Source organism: Lissotriton helveticus, chromosome 3_1, assembly GCF_964261635.1.
Source record: "Lissotriton helveticus chromosome 3_1, aLisHel1.1, whole genome shotgun sequence".
NCBI lineage: Eukaryota > Metazoa > Chordata > Amphibia > Caudata > Salamandridae > Lissotriton > Lissotriton helveticus.
In genome coordinates this window covers 1,832,000,343-1,832,022,623 of record NC_136061.1, presented here as the reverse complement: position 1 = coordinate 1,832,022,623, position 22,281 = coordinate 1,832,000,343, and the positions used below count along the sequence as shown (strand labels likewise).

Genomic DNA, 22,281 nt, shown 5'->3' with positions numbered 1-22,281 from the left:
AATCAGCAGTGCCAACTGGTACTCAAATGCATATTTCGCCTTGGGTAGGGAGTGTACTCATATTTGTAAGCATGAAATATGTACGACAAAATAACTCCCTTGCTCAAAAATGCCCTTTGCATGAATAGAAGTGATGTGTTAAGCGAGAAGTCGTGTGGCATCAACTAAGTATGCTGGCGCTAGCAGAGGAAAGCAGGGCAGTGGAGGCCGGCAAGACATGGCTACTCTATGGGCATGAAAAGCTAGGGTTTAAGATCCCAACAAATTGTATGAGGGGAAGAAATGACTCTCAACCATTGCACACCAGCTGAGAATGCCAACCTTGGTTTGACTCACCATGCTACATCAACTCACCCTCTCGAAAGGCGCTGGAGCCAGGAAAGCGTGGCAGGGTTCGAAAGGTCCCAATGGGTCTGACAGCAGCTGGCAGTGGTGCTCAGCATACTCGGCTGCACATAGAAAGAAGAAAAAGAAGAGGTTATGCCCCAGAGGCGCGGATTTCATGCAATCTTCACTACCAAGCCACGTCAATCCTGGTGTATATGGCTGACGGTCATTGACACTGTGTGTGAAGATGGGGAGGTTCAATGGAAGTCAACGGGTAACCAGCACAGCCGAAGAGGTGACATGTTACACACATAATGCCAGCGATTGAAAACCACTCCATGTTTACCTTCAACTGTTAACATTGATAAAAAACAATATTCCCTCACACTTGGCATTCGTGGGCAATGCCTACACAACCTGCCACACCGAGTGAGGAAGGGCAAAAAGTCACAAAGTCACGTGTAGCTAACTGACCTGAGTCAGAGACTCTGGTGACAGTGAGGAGGAAGACTTCAAGGAAAGGCATATGCTAGCAGAGTTCAGCTTTCCACCCCAGAACCCCATGGGTCCACTCTGTAGGCAGCACATGTTAGCATTTATGAGCCTAGAAGGTGCCAGGCAATCACCGCACAGAGGGCTCCAGCCTTCCTCCTTTGAAGATAAAATTTTTCGAGACTACACATACCGTTCTGTACACTGGAGGCACACGGATCCTCGTGGATGTTTTTCACATTGGGACAGTCACTTTGTGTCTTCCAGTTGTTACCAAAAGAAGCGCCAGTGCCCTCCACCACTCCGCTCAAGGTTTTGAAATCATCGGCTTGATCTTTGTTGAAGTTTCCGCAGAGACCTTTTTGAGAAAGCAAGACAAAATTGAAGTGCAGTCACAACGCTGTTGAGAAGCGGTCAGTAGATGGGTGAAGGAGCTTCATATCAAGAGCAGAGGGAGACTTACCACAGGTCTTCCCCTCGAAGTGTGGCTGGAGCCTGATCCGAACTTGCAAAAAGTGCTTCACTTCGATCTCTACCTGGAGGCCAAAATTTGTCTGAACAATCATATAGGAGGAAGAGGGCTTGAACACGGTAACACCATCTGAGGGCACAGAATGCGACTGATCAGCATCGATGGAACACAGCCTTCACACCTTGCATGCAAGTCGAGAAAACAAAGAAAGCCAAGAGGCAGACAGCAATCCAGAGATAGGTCTGAACTAAAAACTCACCTGAAACAATGGGAAGCTCTGCATGGACCATGTTCATGAGCACAGTGCAGTCTGGCCTGATGAAGAAAGTCTGCGGAGTGCAAGAGCAGAACACAAATCAGGCCAGTCATTCACCTTCACTGGACTGATCGACACAACACCAAAGCACCATTTACTCTAGTTGAAGGCAAGGGGATTTCACATGACCCACTGCGAACACTAGAGGTAGATTTATTTGGAGGGATTTGGATAATATCACAAACATGGTCCCATATGCTGAATGTCAATTCTAAATGAGAGCACCCTGGCTTTAACTCAAGCAGAGAGCCAACCTCCCCGTCCCAGACAGGCTCTGACAACCAGATCTCCCTCTTGAAAGGGCTTGACATGTTCAAACAACTCATTTCCCAAACGGAAGGTCAACCGCTCAACCAAACACTGTTGTGTTACGGGATAGGAAATATGGTCAAGGGAGTTTGAAAACATCTCGTTACTGTCCAAAACTCTTGTTGTTTCAATCAATAAGGCGCAGATGGTGGATTGCATTTCAAGAGTGAGAACTTCTCTAAACGTTTGGAGGAAAGGCAGAAGGTACAAGGCATGTAAAAAATATAGGTATGAGAGTTGTATGTTTATCACAGGGATCTATTATGCGTCATCCTAAATCCACCTCATTTATTCACTTGACATTTATTAACACCGTTTATTGAATTTCTTGGCCCGTTCCACCCCCTCTGTCCCAGCTTTACCTCCATGATCACACTCCAAGGTTCATATATGGGGTTCCTTCCCCACCAATGCAGCGGTGTGAGTGTCGCAACAAATTGGGCAACAAAACTACCAAGTGTCAAGCTACTGCATAGATGGAAGTGTTATCTAATTTGTATCACCCATGGGGTACTTGGAATCTATTGAGAACATTAATAGTTCTTTTGAGTTCTGCCATGACCATTCAATTCGCACTAATTCTGGATGCCCACCTTAACATTTACTACCCACTATAATGCGTGGCCACTGGAACTTTAGTCTTCTGAAAAAGGGGTAGGGATCTCTCCTCATAGCATTTAAGGAAATCATTAGTGACGTCTATGTTGCTTTCTGAAGAGCACGATGTGTCCTTCAATTTGTTACCAATGTGTTTGCACCTAGCATCTCATAAAGATTATGCTCATATCTCTGCCTCTCTCATCTCTCCTTCCACACTTTTGACCTTTGCCAGTAAGATGTAGCCACATACCTTTTCTCCACCATTGAGGCTGATCGAGACACTTTTCATGCAGGTCTCGCTCTCCGTCCTGCCACACATGCGCATCTCTGCCATGACACTGAAGGAGTTACCAACGCAATCCTAGGAAAAAATGACAGCCAGTGGCATTAATGACTTCCAGTGGTTGCAACTGGACAGATAAATTGAAAGCAGTGGAGTCCCTGGGACCAGAGCACGTGGACCAATAGGGTGGCAGGTCCATAGCCACTCAGCTCTTGGCCTGGAACGGCTATAACAGTATATCATCAGGAGATGGGTCTCGAAATACCTATCTTTACAGCGCTCATGGCATGTACCAGTTCATAACAGGGGTAGTAAAGGCTTGAAAGGTTTATATCAGTAGGAACCACAGTATGTAAAGGTTTATATCAGTAATATTGAAGGCTTGGAAAACTTATCGGAGGAGGCATCCATGGCCTGGTGGATTGATGATGCCAGGACCTATGGTCTCGAGAGTTTTTTTTATAGTACAATGAGAGGCTTGAAATGTTTACCTTACTGGGTCACTAGTGTAAACAGATTATAGTGGTAGGAAGCCTTAAAATACAGGTATATGTGAACAGGATAATGGAAATGAACAATATAATGCAAATGCTCTTGATGCTTTAGAATGCAACGAGATCCCCATTCATCCCTCACATTCAGCAGCATTGCCAGAATTGTCTTTGTGAATTACCTTGGCCAGCACGTAGCCACAGTCACCATGGAAGTTGTAAAGTGTCTCGTCAAAGGTGCTGATGTGAGAGCCTCCGTCAACTGAGCACGTCCCAATGCAAGGTAGTTTCTCACATGCCCACGTCCCTCCACCACAGGTGCTGCGCAGAAAGAGTAGATTTAAAAATCAGAACGCCTGATGTGGCTCTGAACACCGCAACCTGGATACTTTTTTGTCTAACTTGCACACTTTCATTTGCTGCTGTGCAAACCGAGCCCACCTTGACACCTTCCATTAAAAAATATGCGTAATGGACCATGAAATGCAGATTGCCCACACCTCATCTCAAAGACTTGGGGGCACATGCATCAAACCATTTTGCAATCGCAAACACTGTGAATCGCAAAAATCGGCCGATTTCGATCGCAAAATGGCCTTTTCAGATGCATGTACATTTTGTGCAATTCGCAAATAAGGAAATTGTAATTTTTTGCGATACCCTTAATTGCGAATGCTGTTAGGGAATCGCAAAGTGCAATTCCCTAAATGCGATGCATCATGCATTCACAAATTGCATTTTTGCAATTTGGAATTGCAAATTACCATCAACTTCAAGTTGATGGTAATTTGCAATTACTTTGAAAAATGCAAATAAATGCATTTTTCAAAGTGCATTGTGGTGTGTACACCACATGTGCATACTTACCCATTTTTGGGGGTGAATCAGGGTGGTCTTTTGGACTCCTTGCACCCTTGAAATTGCATGCGAAATTTGCGAGTACCTCTTTGGTACTCCCAAATTGCGAATGCAATCCCATTCATTCCTAAGGGCCTTTAGGCCCATAGGAATGAATGGTAAGCCATTCTTTAATAGCAAATCGCAATTTGTGATTCGCTATTAAGGAATTTTTAGGAATCGCAATCTTTACCGCAAAACCTACATGGATGCTTAATAGTGATTCCTTAATAATCGACTTGCAATTCCTAACTTTGTTGCATGGGCCCCCACGTCTTTCTTTGAAGGTCAAACTCTGCAACCTACCAAGATCTAACCTGCTCTGGCTACTCTACTAATCCCGCCAACCATCTGTTTGAACTCACATACCCCTCTAGAAATGATCACGCCGAACTCCTACCAATTTAATCTACAACAAAGAAACTGGAGTAAATGCATGCAATGGTTTCCTTGAGAATGCAAGACTAATCATTCCCACTAATAAACTATAATTAATCACCACTGGATTGACCACGAACGTTGGGGTCAGGAGCAATGTGCGGCCCAACATGGAGTGCGCCAATGCTATATAAATGCAAGTGCAATATAAAGCTATACAATTTGGATTTATTTGTACTTGGAATACTAAGGTCGACAGTAAGAAATAGCTTTTCAGAAAAAGAGGAAAAGTAACAAATGTAGGTGGTTGCCTCAGTGATGAAAGGTACATTTCAAATATCAAATCCAATAAGGTAGTGGTGTGAAAATGCTTTTTGGTGCAAATAGATTTTTATTTCTCCAGATTATTCACGTGGTTCGTAGAGTTTTCACCTTTCCTTTCTCACATGCCCAAGAGCATGTTTTCCACAATTAATATCATTCATGTAATAATACAAGACTCAAAGAGTTTTTCATTTTACGCTCTCTCATCTCCAGCATTTTCGACTTGATCTCAAACCTTGTGTGGCTTTTCCAAAAGAACAAAATTGCAAACCAGTGGACCTGACATGGCAAAAAGACACAAATGTCCTAATCACAAACAGGCAGCATCCTTCACACATCTTTGGTGAAAAAGTAAGCAGGGATCACAAGGAGAGCCTGTGCAACTTCCCTTAAACGAAAGAATGGAAGTGTGATTAAGCAGATGAGATGGGAGGGTGAGAAGAAGGGTGTGAGAAGCAGAGAAAGAGACTGTGAAGGAACTTTGGCTGTTACCGCATAAAATGGACTCCCAGGGATGACCACCATTGTATTAGAGAATGTGATAGAGAATCGAAAATCAAAGAGGCCAGCAGATGAGATAAGAGGCTTTGTAAGTGCAAAAGAGTGACAGTCAGAAACAAGGAAGCTTGATCAGAAAGGCGTGGCAGCCAGAACCAGTGGAAGGAAAACATGTAGTAGAAAACAAGGCTTAGCCGGAAGCCCACTGCTCTTTCCATTTTAAAACCAGGGCCTGCGAGGCCGGCTTAGTGGTTATCCTTCAGCATCACGCAAGAGAAAGGAAAGGCAGGTTATTTACCATCTCTGGCAGGCCGTCGTGTAGTTGGAGCCCAGGGCATATGTCTTGCCATTGAAGTTGCAAGGGCAGTCCTCCTGCTTCATGCAGCCGGAGCTGGTGATGTCATCATACACATATCCTGATCGCAGACAAAAGATAAGACATGATGGACTTTACAGAGGAGTATGTGGCGGCGCCAAGCGGATTCCTATCATGTCCAACCATGCCCCGTCTTTTTAAGTCTACGGGCCTACTAAAGGCCCAAAATGAAAGCTAAAAGTGTGTGTGTGCGCGCGCGCGCGTGTGCATGAACATATATACACAGTACAGAGGGATGAAGAGGAAGCCATGTCTTAGAAGCTGAAAAAGGAACAGGCAGAGTGGACGCCGCAGCCCCGGGGTCGCTTCACTGAAGTACACACAACCAGGTGTCCTAAACCCAAGAACTTCAGCTCATCCAGAGCACTACAGCAGCATAGCGGCGAGGGGGCGGGGCAAAGCCTGGTGTCGAGCATCTCCGCATCCCCACACTTCCGTGGGGCATCTCCTACCTGGGGGGCAGAAACAGCCGTTGGAGCAGTGGTCATCGCAGAGCGCGGACTGCTCGTTGTTGCTGCACGTGTCCACGCAGGGCAAGCTGCACTCCTCGTAGTCCATGTTGAAGGGGCACGTGATTGCTAGGAAGAGAACCACACCGAGAGGTCAACTCATGGCTTTTATTCACGAGGACCGAGCCAACTGCACGAGGCTTACACCCTCCCCTGTTCCAAGGTGCTGGCTCTGCAGTCAAGCTCCTGTCACCCAACGGGATGGTTTAATGCAACTGTATCACACAACACCTAAAACACTGGTATGTCGGTGTCCTCCAACCCCATGAAAATAAACCTGCTGGTCCTTCCTTGCGAGGGCTGAAATGTTATCCTGGCAGAGCCCTTTTTAATCACTGCTGACCTTGAGGAGTCACAATAAGCATCACAGTGCAAGGCACAGTGGCCCATCTAATTTGGAACATCTTGGAGTTGTTAAGTTTGGGGTTCGAATTAGAAAGACTGCTTGGTGTCTGAGATCATGGAATCCCGCAGTGCTACATGCCAGGTATGTGCGCTACTCTTTTCTGGTCATCTCATCGGAGAAGAAAGGTACTGCAAGACAGTTTTGTTACTCTGTTGCTTTGGAAGATATAAACCATCATACCAACAGAACAACCACAGAGTTGCTTGGACTGGAATACTAAATACTTTATTGCATGTATATGTGCTGAGTGGATGTATGACGGTACAACGCGTGCTTTCACAACGCATACCGTTACCACGCAGGTTTTACAACGCAAGTCGTTACAACGACTTGCGTTGGGGGGTGATGGATAGTGAATAGTTTAATTTACTATTCCAACTCCAGTCCCCGTGGATAGTAGGGAAGGTGTTGGATAGTAAATTAAACTATTCCCTATCCTACAGCGCCCTCCAGCGCAAGTCTTTGTAACGACTTGCGTTGTAAAACCTGCGTGGTAAGGGTACCGCGTTATGAAAGTTTCATTGTAAAGGATGTTTCCCTTGCTGAGTATGCTCAATATCCATATCAGCATGAGTAAATCCAACTGAGGGTCCCTGGAAAATATCAAAGCATATCGACTCCAGTGGCACCTGTGAGGTGCAAGGGATGAATATAGAAAGTAGTTAGGGTCTGCACCCAGATCCATTTGGTCTGGGGTGCTTGGGCCCCATCACTGATGCAATAAAAAGCAGGTACTGTACATTTCCACACACAATTTGTCCAACATGCAATTTGCCCAACTAGCCCACGTTTACTTAAAATGATTAGATATGACTTTGTTGGCACCTGTGCTTCTCTATGTCTAGATATACCACACCTATACAAACTATATACTTACTATACACTATATGCAATGTCAAATTTAACCATTTTCAGAAAACATGCACATATATATGCATATTTAAATATATACATATATATATATATATATGTATGTGTGTAATTATTCTCCCGCTTCCTCTCTATGCAGTAAAGAACAAGCAGCACTGCAGGGCTAGACTTTCCAAACCTTTATTGTGTCACCATTAGTACAAACATTAGAGGGACAGTCGACGCATTTTGACCCTTGCCTTCCACAGGGCCGCATATATATATGTATGTGTACGTAAATGTGCATCAAACCTGGTGGTCAACTATGGAAATCAGGATGCGTGTGTGTGTGTGTGTGTGTGTTCACGCACTCTTTAAGTTAGCACATTGTAAGTGATCCCACCAATTTCATCTATGGCCCAGTTTTTGCTAATGCCCAAACAACAAAACACTTTTAGAGACGCATCTGATCAGGCACTAGTGGCCTCTTACAGGACGCTATTGTATGCATCACGCCTGTCTCTGACTAAGCTCAGCAGTCTTAGATGTGCTACTAGACTATGTTTACATCTCAATCCAATTTAGAAAAGGTTCGCTATACCAGGCCTAATCACCTAAGTCATTCTACATTACATTGCTTCATTGCTCTCCAAAACATTATCTGGGTAAACAGAGGCCAGGCACTGCTCCTCAGCTGGCTGGACAATTACATGCCTACTGCCTGCTCGCTAACAGCAAGGCCCATCCAGGAGAGCCACCTACTTCTCTGTGGGACACTCATGTTCAACCATCCACTGGCCCAGGAGGAGTCTTGTATGCAGAGAAATATTGCACTCCTAACCTGAACTTTTTACTCTTAGCAGTGTCTTCCACGTCAGTCCTCCCACAAAGGAAATATCCGCTAATGCAACCCTAATGCGCCTTATGTGAGAGCCTTTTGGTGCTATATAGACCCAGGGCTGTTGAAGCAGTGTTTCATCTCAGGAGGTCAGAGAGCCTGAGCAAGCCAGAGCAAGCCACGGCTGCGGGTGCTCTTAGGGGGATAGGCAAGCCTTTCCATTAAAGCATGAGGTTACAGATTCAGAAATACCTCTGCCAGTGAACACTTACGGCATAGATCTGGTTTCCTCCAGTTCATAGGCTTGCTGCCAGAATGGGAGCACTGCCGGGAATACTCGGTGAAGGTGTTGCATAGGCAGAAGGACTGCGTCTCGTTATTGCAGCGGCACAGGTCCTGCGCACACGCCTCAATGTATGGTTGGACATGGATGGCAGCGTTGCAGTCATGGAAGGCACTGGAAGTCAGGATAGATTCACAATACTCGACCTCCTGAGGCAAAATGGAGTAGAAACTGTGAAACAGCATGGACACCGTTGACACATCCTCATTCATCTGGAACACACTCATAAACTGCAGCTCTTTTACTGTACTTCAAAATAAGGCAGAATGTGAAAGCAGCAGGCATGCTGCTCATTGGCCTCCGGATTGGAACATGTAAGTAGCACCGTGAGGCAAAATGCATTCTGCACAAAGATCCCGCATGTGCAGAGCCCCTCTCCAAGTATGACTGTGGGAACGCTGAACTCTTTAGTCTGCAGGCTTGGAAACCGGACATGGATTCCGAGTCAGTCCTCAAAACATGACATTGTGTTGGAGATGGCCTCTAGGATATGCCTATTGGTCCAGCTTGGATGACTTAGGGTCTGATTTATATCTTCGAAAATAAAATATGTCACTCCGTCACAACGGTGATGGATATCCCGTCTGCCAAAATATGAATGCCATTATATCCTAAGTCACCATTGTGACAGAGTAACCCATCCGCTAAGATCTAAATCAGGCTCTTAGTCATGAAAAACTCAGTACAACGGTGATTTGTAAGGAAACTTCAGGGGTTAAGTTTCCAAGGGCTCTTAAATGCACTTCAGCCAGAATTCACGGTTATCGTTATCGGTAATTGCCATGAAAAACTGGTGCATCAGTGCAAGCTATACATGGTTGACCCATGGATGATTTTAAAGCACGTTTAGATCTGCATCTGAGACAAGAACATTACAGCTAGGCATACATGTGAGTTTTTCACTTGTGCTGCAAAGATGCTAGAAAAAAATCTCTTTGGGAGCAATGCTTCACACTTACGTAACCGGTGCAGTTGTTGAGAGGCTCAATAATCGTATCTTCACACTCCTCTGTGGGGTCGTTCAGCTTGTGAAAGTTCCCATACTGTTGGGGGGTCATCTCGAATCCTAAAAAAAGAAATGTGGGAAAAGGTTACGTGTCCATTGCAGTAATACATTTATCAATCCCGCCATAATACCCACGCAGGCGCATTTTGTTGCCCTGTGATACTACAAAATCATGTGATTGGTCTTCAGCAACCACATGTAAACACAGAGAGCAAGCATCCTAACATACACTTTGTCGTTAAGGCCGAAGTTTATGTTGTTCGATGCCGGAGATGTTCTCCATGGAATAAAGTTACAAAACTGTCCCTTAATAATATTTATGCTTTGATCATTAGCCAGAGCTTCGAGATTTAGTCCAGGCTGGTCTTATTTATTGACAAGGAAGATTGCAGATTAGTGAAGTCTAATCTAGATAATCTAGATTCCAGCATCATCCTGTTTTGAATACTAGTAGTACAGATCGTGCCAGTATAAACACATTCTGTGAACTTCCTAAAAGGACCAAGCACTTGATTTTCCCACCAGGACTGGAAGAAAGGAAACTGGTTCTTATCCTTACCATTTACAAGGAACTCGTCCTTTGGAATGTTGTTGAAATTTCCGCAGAGACCACAGGTTGTGTTGGCATAGTTTTCACTTAGCTCCACCTACAAAGAAGAGAGAAAGTTGTAGGATCATCTTGTGTGTTGTTTATCAGAAAAAAGATGTGTATTCCTGGTTAGAAACATTGGGCTGCAATGACCGAGGACTTCAGCTGCTGCATGATCCACCACAATGCTCGATGGTAAAATATGAAACTTTGACGAAAGAGCATTCAATGAAGATGATCCATGCTAATTTATTTATAGTTTTATGGAGGTCATTCACAGGCTGAAACTTGCATTGTCTTTTACTGGTGGGAGTGGAGGCACCATGAAAGGATCCACAGTATATGTCTTGTGTTTGGCTGATCCTTCCTCTGTAGTTTTCTATCAATCTTTCATTGTTCTATTTCACCATACATGAAATGCTAAGACCAGTACTATGATGGCCGAACAGGGGCCACATGGGCCACATTTGTGATCATGCTTTGGAAGAGCAAGCAACATTCATCAACCCCAACAGGAGCACGAGACAGCTCTCCTAGTTCTAAACAAATTAACTGCGAAATGGCTACATGGGGTTTTCCTGCTTCATGAGTGGTCTTTTCAACAGTGCATTAGATTAGTGATACTCAAAGTACTGCCCTGGGGCTTCACACGGACCCTCCATACTTCTAAATGTGGCCCACTGGTCAACTCAGCACTACGATAAATAAAGAGTCAAGCTTTTATTTAAGTGTCAATTGAAGTGAAAGAAAGGAAGTAACTAGTTTGTCCTGCCCTGCTTAACTATAGGAACACCTTTATTTTAAAGAAGACTTGCAGCAAAAGTGTAAAATTTTGAAAAGGTCTCTTCAAAAATAAAAAGTGTATTTCATTAATATGCAGACCCGTTTCACTTTAATACATCAGATTATATCAGTGCATAGAGAAGTATTTTCTTTTTAAGTGATAGTTTTCAAACAAAAATTCAGAAAGATTCATTCTTTTCCCCACCCTGAAAATAATGCCAATAGAGAACTAGGAGGCAAGTTAGTTGTTATGTGCACTGAGTGCCCATTATGAATAAACAACATTATAGTTTATTAAATCAAATGCAGGAGAAGGTTTTACACACGGGGCATTCGGAGAAATGACCAAGTAGGTTTCAATTCCAGACGAGCAGAAGCCGCAAGTGACGGAAACTTGCCGTCTTGGATACTCTGATGCCCATGAAGCGATAGTTACCGCTTCGAATGTTTTTCTCCTGATCCAGGAAAAAACATTTTTTTACACTAGACCGCTATTTATGGTCTTTAATTGAACGAGGGCAGGACGCACCTTAGCGTGTGCGGACCACCCCGTCCAATCACCACGGTCCTGACGAAAACCTACAATCTGTTAATGGTTGAAACATGTAGACCTAATTTTCATTAATCACATAGCACACTACGCTATTTTTAATATTTAATACACTTCTTTAGACACCGAAGCCTTCCTAATTAGGCACAGGTGCCACACTGTTTTTTATGAGGGTCCAAACACTCAAGAATAAAGTCTTGTTGTGAGTAGATTTGGCCCCTTTTTAACACACATATTATTGTAACTCTTTGCACATATAAACAAAAAAACCCGCTCCACTGTAATCAGGTGTCGCAGCACACCCTATGGGCATTCGGCCTATGGGGTGGGACCCCGATGATGAAGCATGTCACCAACCAGGTTGGTGAGTGAGGGGTCTTCTTCAAGGACATGCCTTGTCCTGTTACGGGTTGGGGCATACTGTGCTAACCTGAGCTTTACGCTCTAGACAAAGAAAATAATCTTTTTTCTGTTTCTCCTCCTAGGGGGTACTCCTTCATTGTTGCTACTATTAAATCCGGGGACCAGGAGTTCCCACCACACATAACTTGTGTAATCTCCCTCACTCTCTCCCTTGTTATACACTTGATCTTATTCTGCCCTACAGTATAGAGGCCAGTGTTCAAAGGATTTCCTTGAAAGTGATGCATTACCATGACGGCATCTTCTTCATTCCACGTGAAGTCCAATCCTTCCTTATAAGTCACGCGCAAGTAGATACCGTTTAGATCCATCTGGATCCCTGCATGGCTGTATGGCAACTCCGTCCTGCGGAGGGAAGGAGTAAAGGAGATTTAGCATGAATGATTTCGGCAGTGCAGATGATTGGAAGCCAAAGCTTCATAACAGACAATGCAAGAAGAAACAGACAATGATCCTACAAGGCTGATGGGCACCACGGACCAGGCCAGCCTTACAGACAGACCTGAGTGTAAGCTTGGAGCTAGGAGTGGCCACACACTCTTGAGTCGTGGTGGTCTGCTGTTCTCCAGGGCATGCCTTCGCTAGAGCATGGAGACGGTCTCCTACTGACAGTTAGATAAATACACCATTAAGGTTTTGGTGAAGGATGAGTGATACCGGGCTAGGCATACCTTCAGGTAAAGGCTTGGAGCAGTGTGAGGTTTGTGAGACGGTGCACCTTTGGAGGATGGACTGAAACTGAAGTTAAACCTGGAGACAGTATTATGGTCGTAACAATGTTTTTTGATGACTGTGGTGAATTTTCAAACACTTATAGTTCTTCCGAGCATAACAAAAGCTCATTGAAACAATCCTGAGTTTAGGACAAATGGCTCAGAACAGTTTCTGAATACCATAAAACTCTGCAAGGCTTTCTAGTTCAAAACAGAGAGTCATAGAAGGATAGGCAATGTTGACAAAAGTCCATCCACCTCTGCGCAGCCCTGGAGCGGCAGATCTTGGGATCACCTTATGACTATCTGTTGAGCGAGTGAGAACCATTCTCCTGAGCACACGTTACCAGCAGAGACAGTTCTGTTCATCATGACCTGCTATTTTTATTCTATCACTCACCAATGTGGTAACTGGCTAGTTGTATTATAATCGTTGTGGGAAAACGAGCATCAAAAATGTAGGGGTGCGTGCCGAGCATCCCAATCCCAAATGTGTACTGAATACGAGACTGCACAGGAAACACCTTCTGCACCCCAACAGGCGATCTTTGTGGGAAACCTCCAGTCAGTGCAAAAACCTCTCAGTGCCAGAGATGCCCCCTTTCTTTTCTCATGTGAATTAAAAGTTTTTTTATAACATAAAGTGTGTTCTAACCTCCTTTTGAAAACATCTGAAAACCTGGCTCTTTTCATCTTAGAATCCTTGATTCTGAGCTGCACTGCTCTTGCGGACTCCTCTGTCCTGCTATAGCACTTTGGCACCTTTGGGTTTTAGCGTGCTCTAATAAATGTTATCCCCTCCTGTCCTATCCTTTAGTTGTTCTATGTGTACAGCAGCATCTGAGCTAGCAGAGTGTGCCTCAGATGACATGGCTGCATGATTCCATTGCAAAATAATGCCTTCTTCTCGATCTATGTAGGGATTGAAGGCAGTGTAGAGACCACGTGGAGAAGCTCCAGAAATAACCGAGAACGGCAATAACAAACTAACTTCTATGCTTGTGGCCTCAAAGTATCCCATCAACATGGCACCAAGGAAAAACTTGTATACAGAGGGCGGAGTCCACGAGGGGACAAAAAGCAGCAGGTGAGACTGAAAAAAAGGACAACAGAGGCTGGTCTTCAAACTCTTATGTTTTTTTTTTGTGTTCCTCATCTCCACCATGGCTTCAATCCGCCGTACCAATGGACAGGGAGACATAAGGTAACAACATGCTGTCTCAGTCGAGGACTGGCAAGTGTATTGTGTGAAAAAAAACCTTCAGCAGGTCGTTCTCCCGTCATACCCTTACACCTTGCTTAGGGTTGAACAGATATTTTGCCATTTAGCCTGTTACCACCATTGCTTTATAGTCGCCTAGTAAAACAGCGAAGATGTTCTAGCAGAAAGAGTGTATCATGGCTTCATAATCATTGGAACTGGGGGAAAAAAAAAAAACAGCCTAATTTATTGGGACCAATCAAGTTTCTGCCAAAATGCTCTTTTATCTGATTTTCCGGCCCTGGAAAGATCCATTTTTGATAATTGTAGCATAGAGGAGCACCAGTCGTGCAATGTCGGAGGGGAAGCCTCTTTCCAACGTTTACAAATTTCTCGTCGGGCCACCAACATAGAGTAGAAAAAAAGGTTATTAGTTGAACTTCGCTTCCGATCTACTACTCCAAATATTACAAGCCGAAGATCTATGTCCACTATAGAGCCTATTGAAGATGTTAATTTATTGGCTATTGAGTGCCAATAAGATGTTAAATGTGGACAGTCATAGAACATGTGTGTGCATCAGAGGCTGCCACTTGACCACACCGGGCGCATGCCACTGGTTCCCCTATTGAAAATTTCGACAGTCTCTGAGGGGAATAGTAAGCCCTATGGAGGGTATACAGGTGGTTTCTCCGGAGCCAAGCTGGTTTAACTATATCCCAAAGAACATTACAAGAGGCTAGCCATAGTTCCTGCAAATTAACAGAAGGTAACAGGGAACCCCATAGTTGATCTGGAAGATGGAATTCTCTGTCTATCTCCGCTAAGATTAGGTTATATAAAAAGGCAACCTCCTTCGGTGCAGGTATTTTGTCAAGTAAAGAAGATTCCAGTTGAGAGCTTCCTCCTAGGGGCATTTGAGGGCGACGTGAAACCTCCACTGTATATGCTTGTGCCCAACTTGAGATTTGTAGGAACTTAAATCTGGAGAAATTGGGGCCCACCTTGCTTACTAGATGTTCCCAAGAAAGCATGCCCCCCTCCACAAACAAGTCACCCCATGTTAGGACTCCAGCATCAATTAATGGACTTATCAATATATCATTAGCCCAACCCGGAGGAGCAGGGAGATCCCATATAGGAAATCTGTTCCAATAATACCCTATTTTAGTAGTGACTCTCAAATTATACCAAGTTTTTACTAGGCCCTGCAACACCTTAAGTTTAATTTTCTTTAAAAATTTGGGGTCTCCAAACTTAAAGAGGAACCCAGACTGCCCTAGTCCTTCACACTGTAATAATGTTGTAAACATCAACCCAATGTCCTGGTTTGATGGTGTTTTTAACAGCATTCTGGCGTTTGTCATTTGAAAGGCCCAAGCGTAGATCTGAAGGTCTGGGCCAGCCAGCCCACCCTTCTCCCTTCGACGCCTTAGTTTCTTCCAGGCTATTCTTATATTTTTATTCTACCAAACAAATTTAGATATATCACTCTGCATCCTCGAAATTAATGCTGGCTCAAAATATAGTGGTATACTATTTAAAATAAAAGTCAACTTAGGCAAAATGGACATTTTAACTAAATTTGAGCGTCCCAAGAGTGTCAATGGGAGATTTCCCCAAGAGCCCATCAACTTCCTACATTCTTTAGCGACTAAGGTAAAGTTTGTAGAAGTTATCAAATTAATATCCTTAACAATTCTCACGCCCAGATATCTCAAGTAATCACAGGGTTTCACAGGCAGCCCAGTTACTGCGCTATTCCACACCATAACCTCAGTCTTAGTGGCATTGACTTCATAGCCAGAGATGTTACCAAATTCTAATGCCAATTTTATGGCTGAGGGAAACGCTGTGCTGATATCAGCAGTCATAATCATAATATCATCCGCATACAGGGACACTTTTTTTTCCCAATCTCTATATCTGAAAGGTATGATGTTATTATCCTCCCGAATTTTCTGAGCAAACGGCTCGATATAAAGATCAAAGAGCAGGGGCGATAGAGGGCAACCCTGTCTTGTGCCTTGTAAAAAAGTCTGCAGCCTGATAACCATGAAAGTGGCATAACTGAGAAAGTGGGCAGTTAGCCGAGTTTCTTTATACAAACCAACATCTCAGTGTCAATGTGCTGAGGGAGTCATAGAGAGTGTGCATTTAAGGACAATAGACAATCGGATTTTTTTTTGATTTAGAAGATTAATATGTCACACAGTATTATTTTCTTCCTTCCACGTTCAACAGTGAATGTCTCTTTTACTCTCTCAAAGCTTCCTATTCTGAGTGGGGCCTGCTGACATTAACCCTAGTTTGGACAGGTCTCTAATCCAAGAGGGATCAGAAGGAGACACATGTTAATAAAGCACAACTAAATATGTTGTTTGCCCCCTGATTAGCTATGGACTCGAATTATAAACATGCCACTTAAGATGTTCACCCAATTCTGGCACTAGGATAGAAACTTTTCTCACCCCCATTGCAATGTAAATTAGGTAACAAAATGGCTCCCTACAAGAACACCTCTTTTCCTTCCCCCCGCTAGTACCACTGGGAACTCAAACGTACTCTTCGTCGTTGACTTTCACGCTTCCGTTCTTCAACTGGATGACCACGCCTTCCAGCACCAACGTGATGCGGGTAATAGTGGGTATGTTGTTGACCACCTCACGCCGGATCTGAATATTGAAGCTCTCATATGTGCTCTTGCAGTTGGAGACCAAGACGTAGTTGCAGGTCCCCGGAAAGTGGAAGACGTCACCATCGAAGGTCTTGAAGTGCGAGTTGCCCCATGTGCTGCATATCTGGTCATTGTGTGCCTCAATAAGAGCTGTGATTGCAAAGCAGAGCATTAGGCAGGTATGGCACAGTGAATAGCATCTTAAGAACAGGTGGTGGCGTTCTGTTTGTCTGTCTCAACAACTGTCTACACATCTTTCTGATCACAACAAATCTACCATTGATGAAGGATTGCGACCTCTCAGTCTGCATATCTGTTCAGCTATGCCTCTGTCAGTCTGTCTCCAGAAGAAAGATACATTATTTACTACCTTGTATGCTTGTCTCTTCCTGTGTCTCAAGTCATAGTTTAGTTGTGTATCTATTATATCTCTAGGGGCCAGATGTAGGTGAGGGACATTTACCGACTCATAAATACCGAATTTTACCGATTCGGTATTTATGAATCGGTAAATATGAAAGAGGGAGATGTAGGGAAAATTTTAAAATGAATTACCGAATCGGTAACATTCGGTATTTACCGATTCGGTAAATACCGAATCGGTATTTCCTATTGATTCCTATGGGCTGTGAAGCCCATAGGAATCAATGGGAAATACCGAATCGGTATTTAACGAATCGGTAAATACCGAATGTTGCAAGGGTGCAGGGGGTGTCACTTTGACACCCTCTAGCACCCGAAGTAAAGGCATGTGTGACATGTGGTGCACATACATGCCCTAAGGGCATGTCTGTGTGTCACATTGCACAGTGTGCATGCACAGATGTGCATGCACACCTGGATTCGGTATTTTACCACACAATAGGATTGTGTGGTAAAATACCGACTCTTAAGGGCCTGTGACACTCTCAGGAGTGTCACCTACATTTGGATTTACCGAATCGGTAAAATTACCGATTCAGTATTTTACAGAATCGGTAAATTTACCGAATCGGTAAATGTACCGATTCTGTAAAATAATGGCCCCTACATGTGAAAACCCAAATACCGGTCGGTAACGGCCGAATTCGGCCGTTACCGACCGGTATTTGCTCTCCTACATCTGGCCCTAAATGTCTAGCCATCAGACTGCTGTTGACCCTTCACTCCCATGTTTTGTTTTCTCTGTTCGTATTTTTAGCGGGCATGCATAGATGCTGCATCACACTCTTTGCTACCCTTGGTCTGGGATCCCTCAGCTAAAGTAATGTAGAACTAGTAATGTCCACCTACAGAGCTTGCAATTTGTGTATCTTCTCTTTCTCTTTCTCTCTCACACACACACAAACTCTCTTTCCATCTCTTGCCTATATTTATAAGAGATGAATTCTTCGTCCGACTGCTATCCTCTCAGTGTCCTCATCCAGCCAGTATTACATTCTGGGGACATCTGGGATGTTCCATTGTGGCCATCACCCAGTACTTACGCTTTGGTATCTGTCTCAGAGCACCACGAGGAATTCCTCCAGATGATACTACTGAAAAAAGATAAACATATCAATAGTATTAGAGGCAGCAAAGAAAAATGGCTACAGATGAAGTGCACCCAGATATGGTGGAAGAAAGCGAAATGAAACCTAGTCAACAACATGATGATATTAATGCAGAAAACAGGAGGGCCTTGTGGGTGTATGAGTGGCATATTTTCCGCGGTGGGCAATTGTTGTTCTCGTAAGGAAGGCCAATGTCGGTGCTGTTGGCGTTTAGGGTGTATGGTGTTCTACACATCTGGGACTCCATGGTTTCTGAGACCAAGTGTACATACCACTTTTTGTCAGCCTTGGCACTTCAGCACTTCCAGCAATGGTTCTGCGCTGAAGCTCATCACCAACATGTTGTGATGCCTACACTGCTTTGGCGAGCTAGAGCTTTGCCCTTTTACGCCCAGTAACACCTCCATGTTCATACACGCACACATGCACTCACATACACGAACAAATCAACAATGAATTATACATCTTTGTAACTTTAACTAGGAACATTTCCACTAAAATTGTTTTGGGGACGATTCGTGCAGACTACATAGCTCCTTACAATTAAACATATCTCAGCAGCCAGGATTTCTGCCACCCACATGAAATGAAATGAAATGAATGAAACTTGTATAGCGCACGACTTACCCTGGGGTATCTCCGCGCTTGCTTAGGGAACCCGTCCTGGTATTACCCTGTGAGATAACCCTGGCAGGGTATCCACAAGGTGAAAGCCAGGCATCCCACCGCGAGGGGCTGTTGTGGAGATTAAGCAAGCTATTGCCCAGAGTCGCAGAGTGTGAACCCGTGAGTCGAGAAGGCACCGGGGCGAGAATTAACGAGTCCGTGGAATTTTGAGCCCAAGACCCGCCGAGGCGGGGAATTGAACCCTGGTCCAGGGCCGAATTCAAGCTCCAGGTCTGCCGCCTCTAACCCCTAAGCCACACTTCTCCACTTGCCCGTGGCTCGGCCATAACACCAGTTGTAACGTAACTGGTGCATTTTTATCCTTTCATCAAAATGCCATTAGGCTGAAAAGATTCTTTGGAGCGTCAAAGTCGGAATTTATCCATTTTATTCATATTTTTTTTGCAAAACGGAACTTTTTGTAAAGTATTACTTTCCAGGTGGGGCCCCTCGGATAGGCAAGAATAATGAGCTCTGGCACACCTGTGGTGGAGTGGTGAAACAGGAAGGAAGGGCTGGCTTTAAGAATCCATGCACTAATGGCTTTCTCATAAATATGTCAAATCAAATGAATTAAACTGGTGCCTGGAACTCATTACAGAACTATGTGCCACATGTTAAGTGCTCTAAAGCAGCACCTTGAGTCCCTGTGTACTAATATTTATAACATTTTAAAAACACAAAAGATAAAATACATGTTTTCCACTCAGAGAGACATGGAGGAAACTGCCAGGTGCCATTCCCACTCACTGTAAACCACACGCGCCTGGATTATGCCCCCAGTGCTAATCAAGTTTACAAATAAATCAAAACTAAATATAGGCAAAATGCCCGTCCTCAGCGTGTTTAAAATGTGTGTTTTTCACTGACAATGAGCAAACAAATCGCGTAGCCTGTGTCTTTGTTGATGATGGGCTGGAATTAAAAGCTCAGGTTAGAGTAAAGCCCTCCTTAACACCTGTTCTGCTTGAAGCAGGCACGCGTGCGGAAGTGCGTGTCTGCAGGGATGACAGGGATAACAGGGATATCCGACATCTGTGGGGTGGGCAGTGGGGGCAATGAAGAGCGAGGAGAATCACACATACCTTCTTCATTCTGTTGGCCATAGTAGGAGTCTTCTTCCGGTTCATCTGCCTGCAGGACGCCCTCTTCCGTCTGTGCGTGGGCTGCAAACAAGCACAGGAAGAAAGCGTAAATTAATGCGACCTCGCGCCCGGCGGTAACTTTGTTACACATTAAATCAACAAGCAAAGAGTTCTTACATTCTGGCCCTAGTTACTCTTCGATACCTCAGTGTGGTCCATTACGACTCATGTGTGTGCCCTAGACTACCCCCCACAGTTGAATCAAGAGCAATGAACAAACCATTGACTAGTTCCAACGCCTGGGTAAACAAAAGGAAATGGTGGACTGGACTGGACTGAGCCTTGAAACTTTTCAGACACTCATCATTCTTTAGCTCACTTCCCACCCCAGTTCAGACCCAGCTATATGAAATCAGTCTGACCCTGTGCCTCAGGGGAACAGTCCAGCCTGAACTGCCAAGACAGGTCTTCCCTGGACCGGAAACAAGCACACTCACCCTGCAGGAAAAATGTGTTATTTCCCCCAGAAATGAAAGGTCAGGTAGGGAGGGAGACTCCATAGGTGGGCTTTTTTCAGTTGTGTGTTTGCTGTGGTTCTTCTCTGCGTGTCTGGCTGATCCCCCGAAATCATAACGGGAAGCAATACAATTTCCAACCCTATTTTCTTTCCAGGAACTCCAGTTTCTTTAAAAGACTGAGTTCATGGTTGCGGTTCATAATGGATTTTAATTAGATTACATGCAAACACTCTGGGTGGATTTACTGCACTGCAGCAGGAAGTGGCTTCCAGAGAATAGACTAGCACGTCTAACTGATGATCAGTGTAGGTGCGGGAATCCAGAAGCACCACAGACGGGTGTGTGTAGATCCAAGAGGGCCTTGACAAGATGCGTGAGTCTTGAGGAGGCCTGGTGCAGCTCACAATGTCAAATAGCGAGTGTGGAGCGCGGTTTGTGAATGTAACGGGGTCTAGGGCAGTGTGCGTGCGTTTGCGTGAGAGGGAGATTCGAAACACCATTGGACCATGCACTCTGCGTGCCGTGTCCATGTCACTGCACAAGCCACTGCAGAGTGACCATGACTGTACGCCAAGCTCTGGTTAACATGTATCCTTGCATAAGCCCTGATTCTGCAATGCTACTTCGAGCACAGCGCGGAGACCCGGCCTCTGGCCCTTTGTAACAAACATGTCTATTCCCCTCTAGAGTGTAGTGGTGACTCTAGGAGTGAATTTTGAGAGGGGTTCACATTTGGGCATCTGCAAAGGCTCTCTATATATGTGCTCTCACACTTATGCACACATTTGCTTAAAACGTTTTCATATGACCGGAGGTATGGGGTGGAGCAGCCAAGATGGAGTTTCCCATCTCAGCACCCCTCTTCAGCGCACTTCTAGGTGCACATTCATCGTGCTGCACCTTTCTTGAAATATGTGACGTTCAGGCAGTGAAAGTTATGTTATGTTATTTTATCTTTTATATAGCGCACAGCTACTCAAAAAGAGTGTCCCGGCGCTTTTAGTAAGGAGGGCTGCATTATAGTAACATAACACTGTTAAAAAGAAGAAAGGACAGAAGGCCGAGCGGGCGCACAAAAAGCAGGCTACTGGGTGAACAGCCAAGTTTTAAGGCCTTTTCTAAAGGCGAGTAGGCTGGTGGCTCCCCGCAAAGTGAACGGCAGAGAGTTCCACAACTGTGGCGCTAGTAGTCCAAAAGAGCGACCTCCCAGGCGAGCTCTCTTCACTCGCGGGACAACCGCCAGGAACAGGGATTCCGACCTCAAAGAGCGAGTCGGATGATAAAAGGCCAGTCTCTTTTGGAGATACTTTGCTCCCACCGCATGGAGGGCCTTATAGGCCAGAGTCAAAGCCTTAAAGGCAATCCGTTTCCGGATTGGAAGCCAGTGCAGGGTCTTCAACAGACCCGCTGCACTGGCCCATCTATTTAAACCAAAAATAGCTCTCGCGGCAGCGTTCTGCACCACTTGGAGCCGCTGCAGCAGATACTCTGGCAGGCCCAGGTAAAGAATGTTCGAGTAATCTAACCTGGACCCGATTAGGGCCTGCACGGTCAGCTTCCTGTGCTCCTCAGACAACAGGGGAAGGAACCTCCGCAGCATCCTTAGGAGGCCAAAGCAGGTGCCCGACACCCCGAGGATCTGGGATTTCAGAGTTAGCCCATTATCCATCTTGACCCCCAAGTTCTTAGCAATTTTGGAGGAACAAGACGGAGGAAACATATTAATGGGCCACCAAGCCTGCCAGTCTGGCTCTGTATCACACCCAAAGAAGAGTACCTCGGACTTATCGGAATTGCACTTGAGGCTGTTCAGTTGGAACCATTGGAAAA

At 44.8% G+C, this 22,281-nt stretch overlaps 1 protein-coding gene across 1 annotated transcript in view; it reads right to left on the bottom strand.

Annotated features, from left to right (window-relative positions):
- Positions 1-19,964, bottom strand: part of LOC144824329 (uncharacterized) — a 60,057-nt gene extending 40,093 nt beyond the window's left edge. The window contains exons 1-15 of the mRNA XM_078683446.1: positions 19,934-19,964; positions 18,117-18,167; positions 16,539-16,800; positions 12,290-12,404; positions 10,274-10,361; positions 9,668-9,774; positions 8,638-8,857; positions 6,216-6,341; positions 5,686-5,803; positions 3,473-3,611; positions 2,767-2,877; positions 1,551-1,620; positions 1,283-1,420; positions 1,013-1,177; positions 355-449 (exon numbers count right to left, since the gene is read on the bottom strand). Coding sequence (XP_078539572.1) covers positions 355-449; positions 1,013-1,177; positions 1,283-1,420; positions 1,551-1,620; positions 2,767-2,877; positions 3,473-3,611; positions 5,686-5,803; positions 6,216-6,341; positions 8,638-8,857; positions 9,668-9,774; positions 10,274-10,361; positions 12,290-12,370 — 1,458 coding nt within the window. The 5' untranslated portion in view covers positions 12,371-12,404; positions 16,539-16,800; positions 18,117-18,167; positions 19,934-19,964. The remainder of the gene's footprint in view (positions 1-354; positions 450-1,012; positions 1,178-1,282; positions 1,421-1,550; positions 1,621-2,766; positions 2,878-3,472; positions 3,612-5,685; positions 5,804-6,215; positions 6,342-8,637; positions 8,858-9,667; positions 9,775-10,273; positions 10,362-12,289; positions 12,405-16,538; positions 16,801-18,116; positions 18,168-19,933) is intronic.
- Between the last annotated feature and the right edge of the window lie 2,317 nt (positions 19,965-22,281).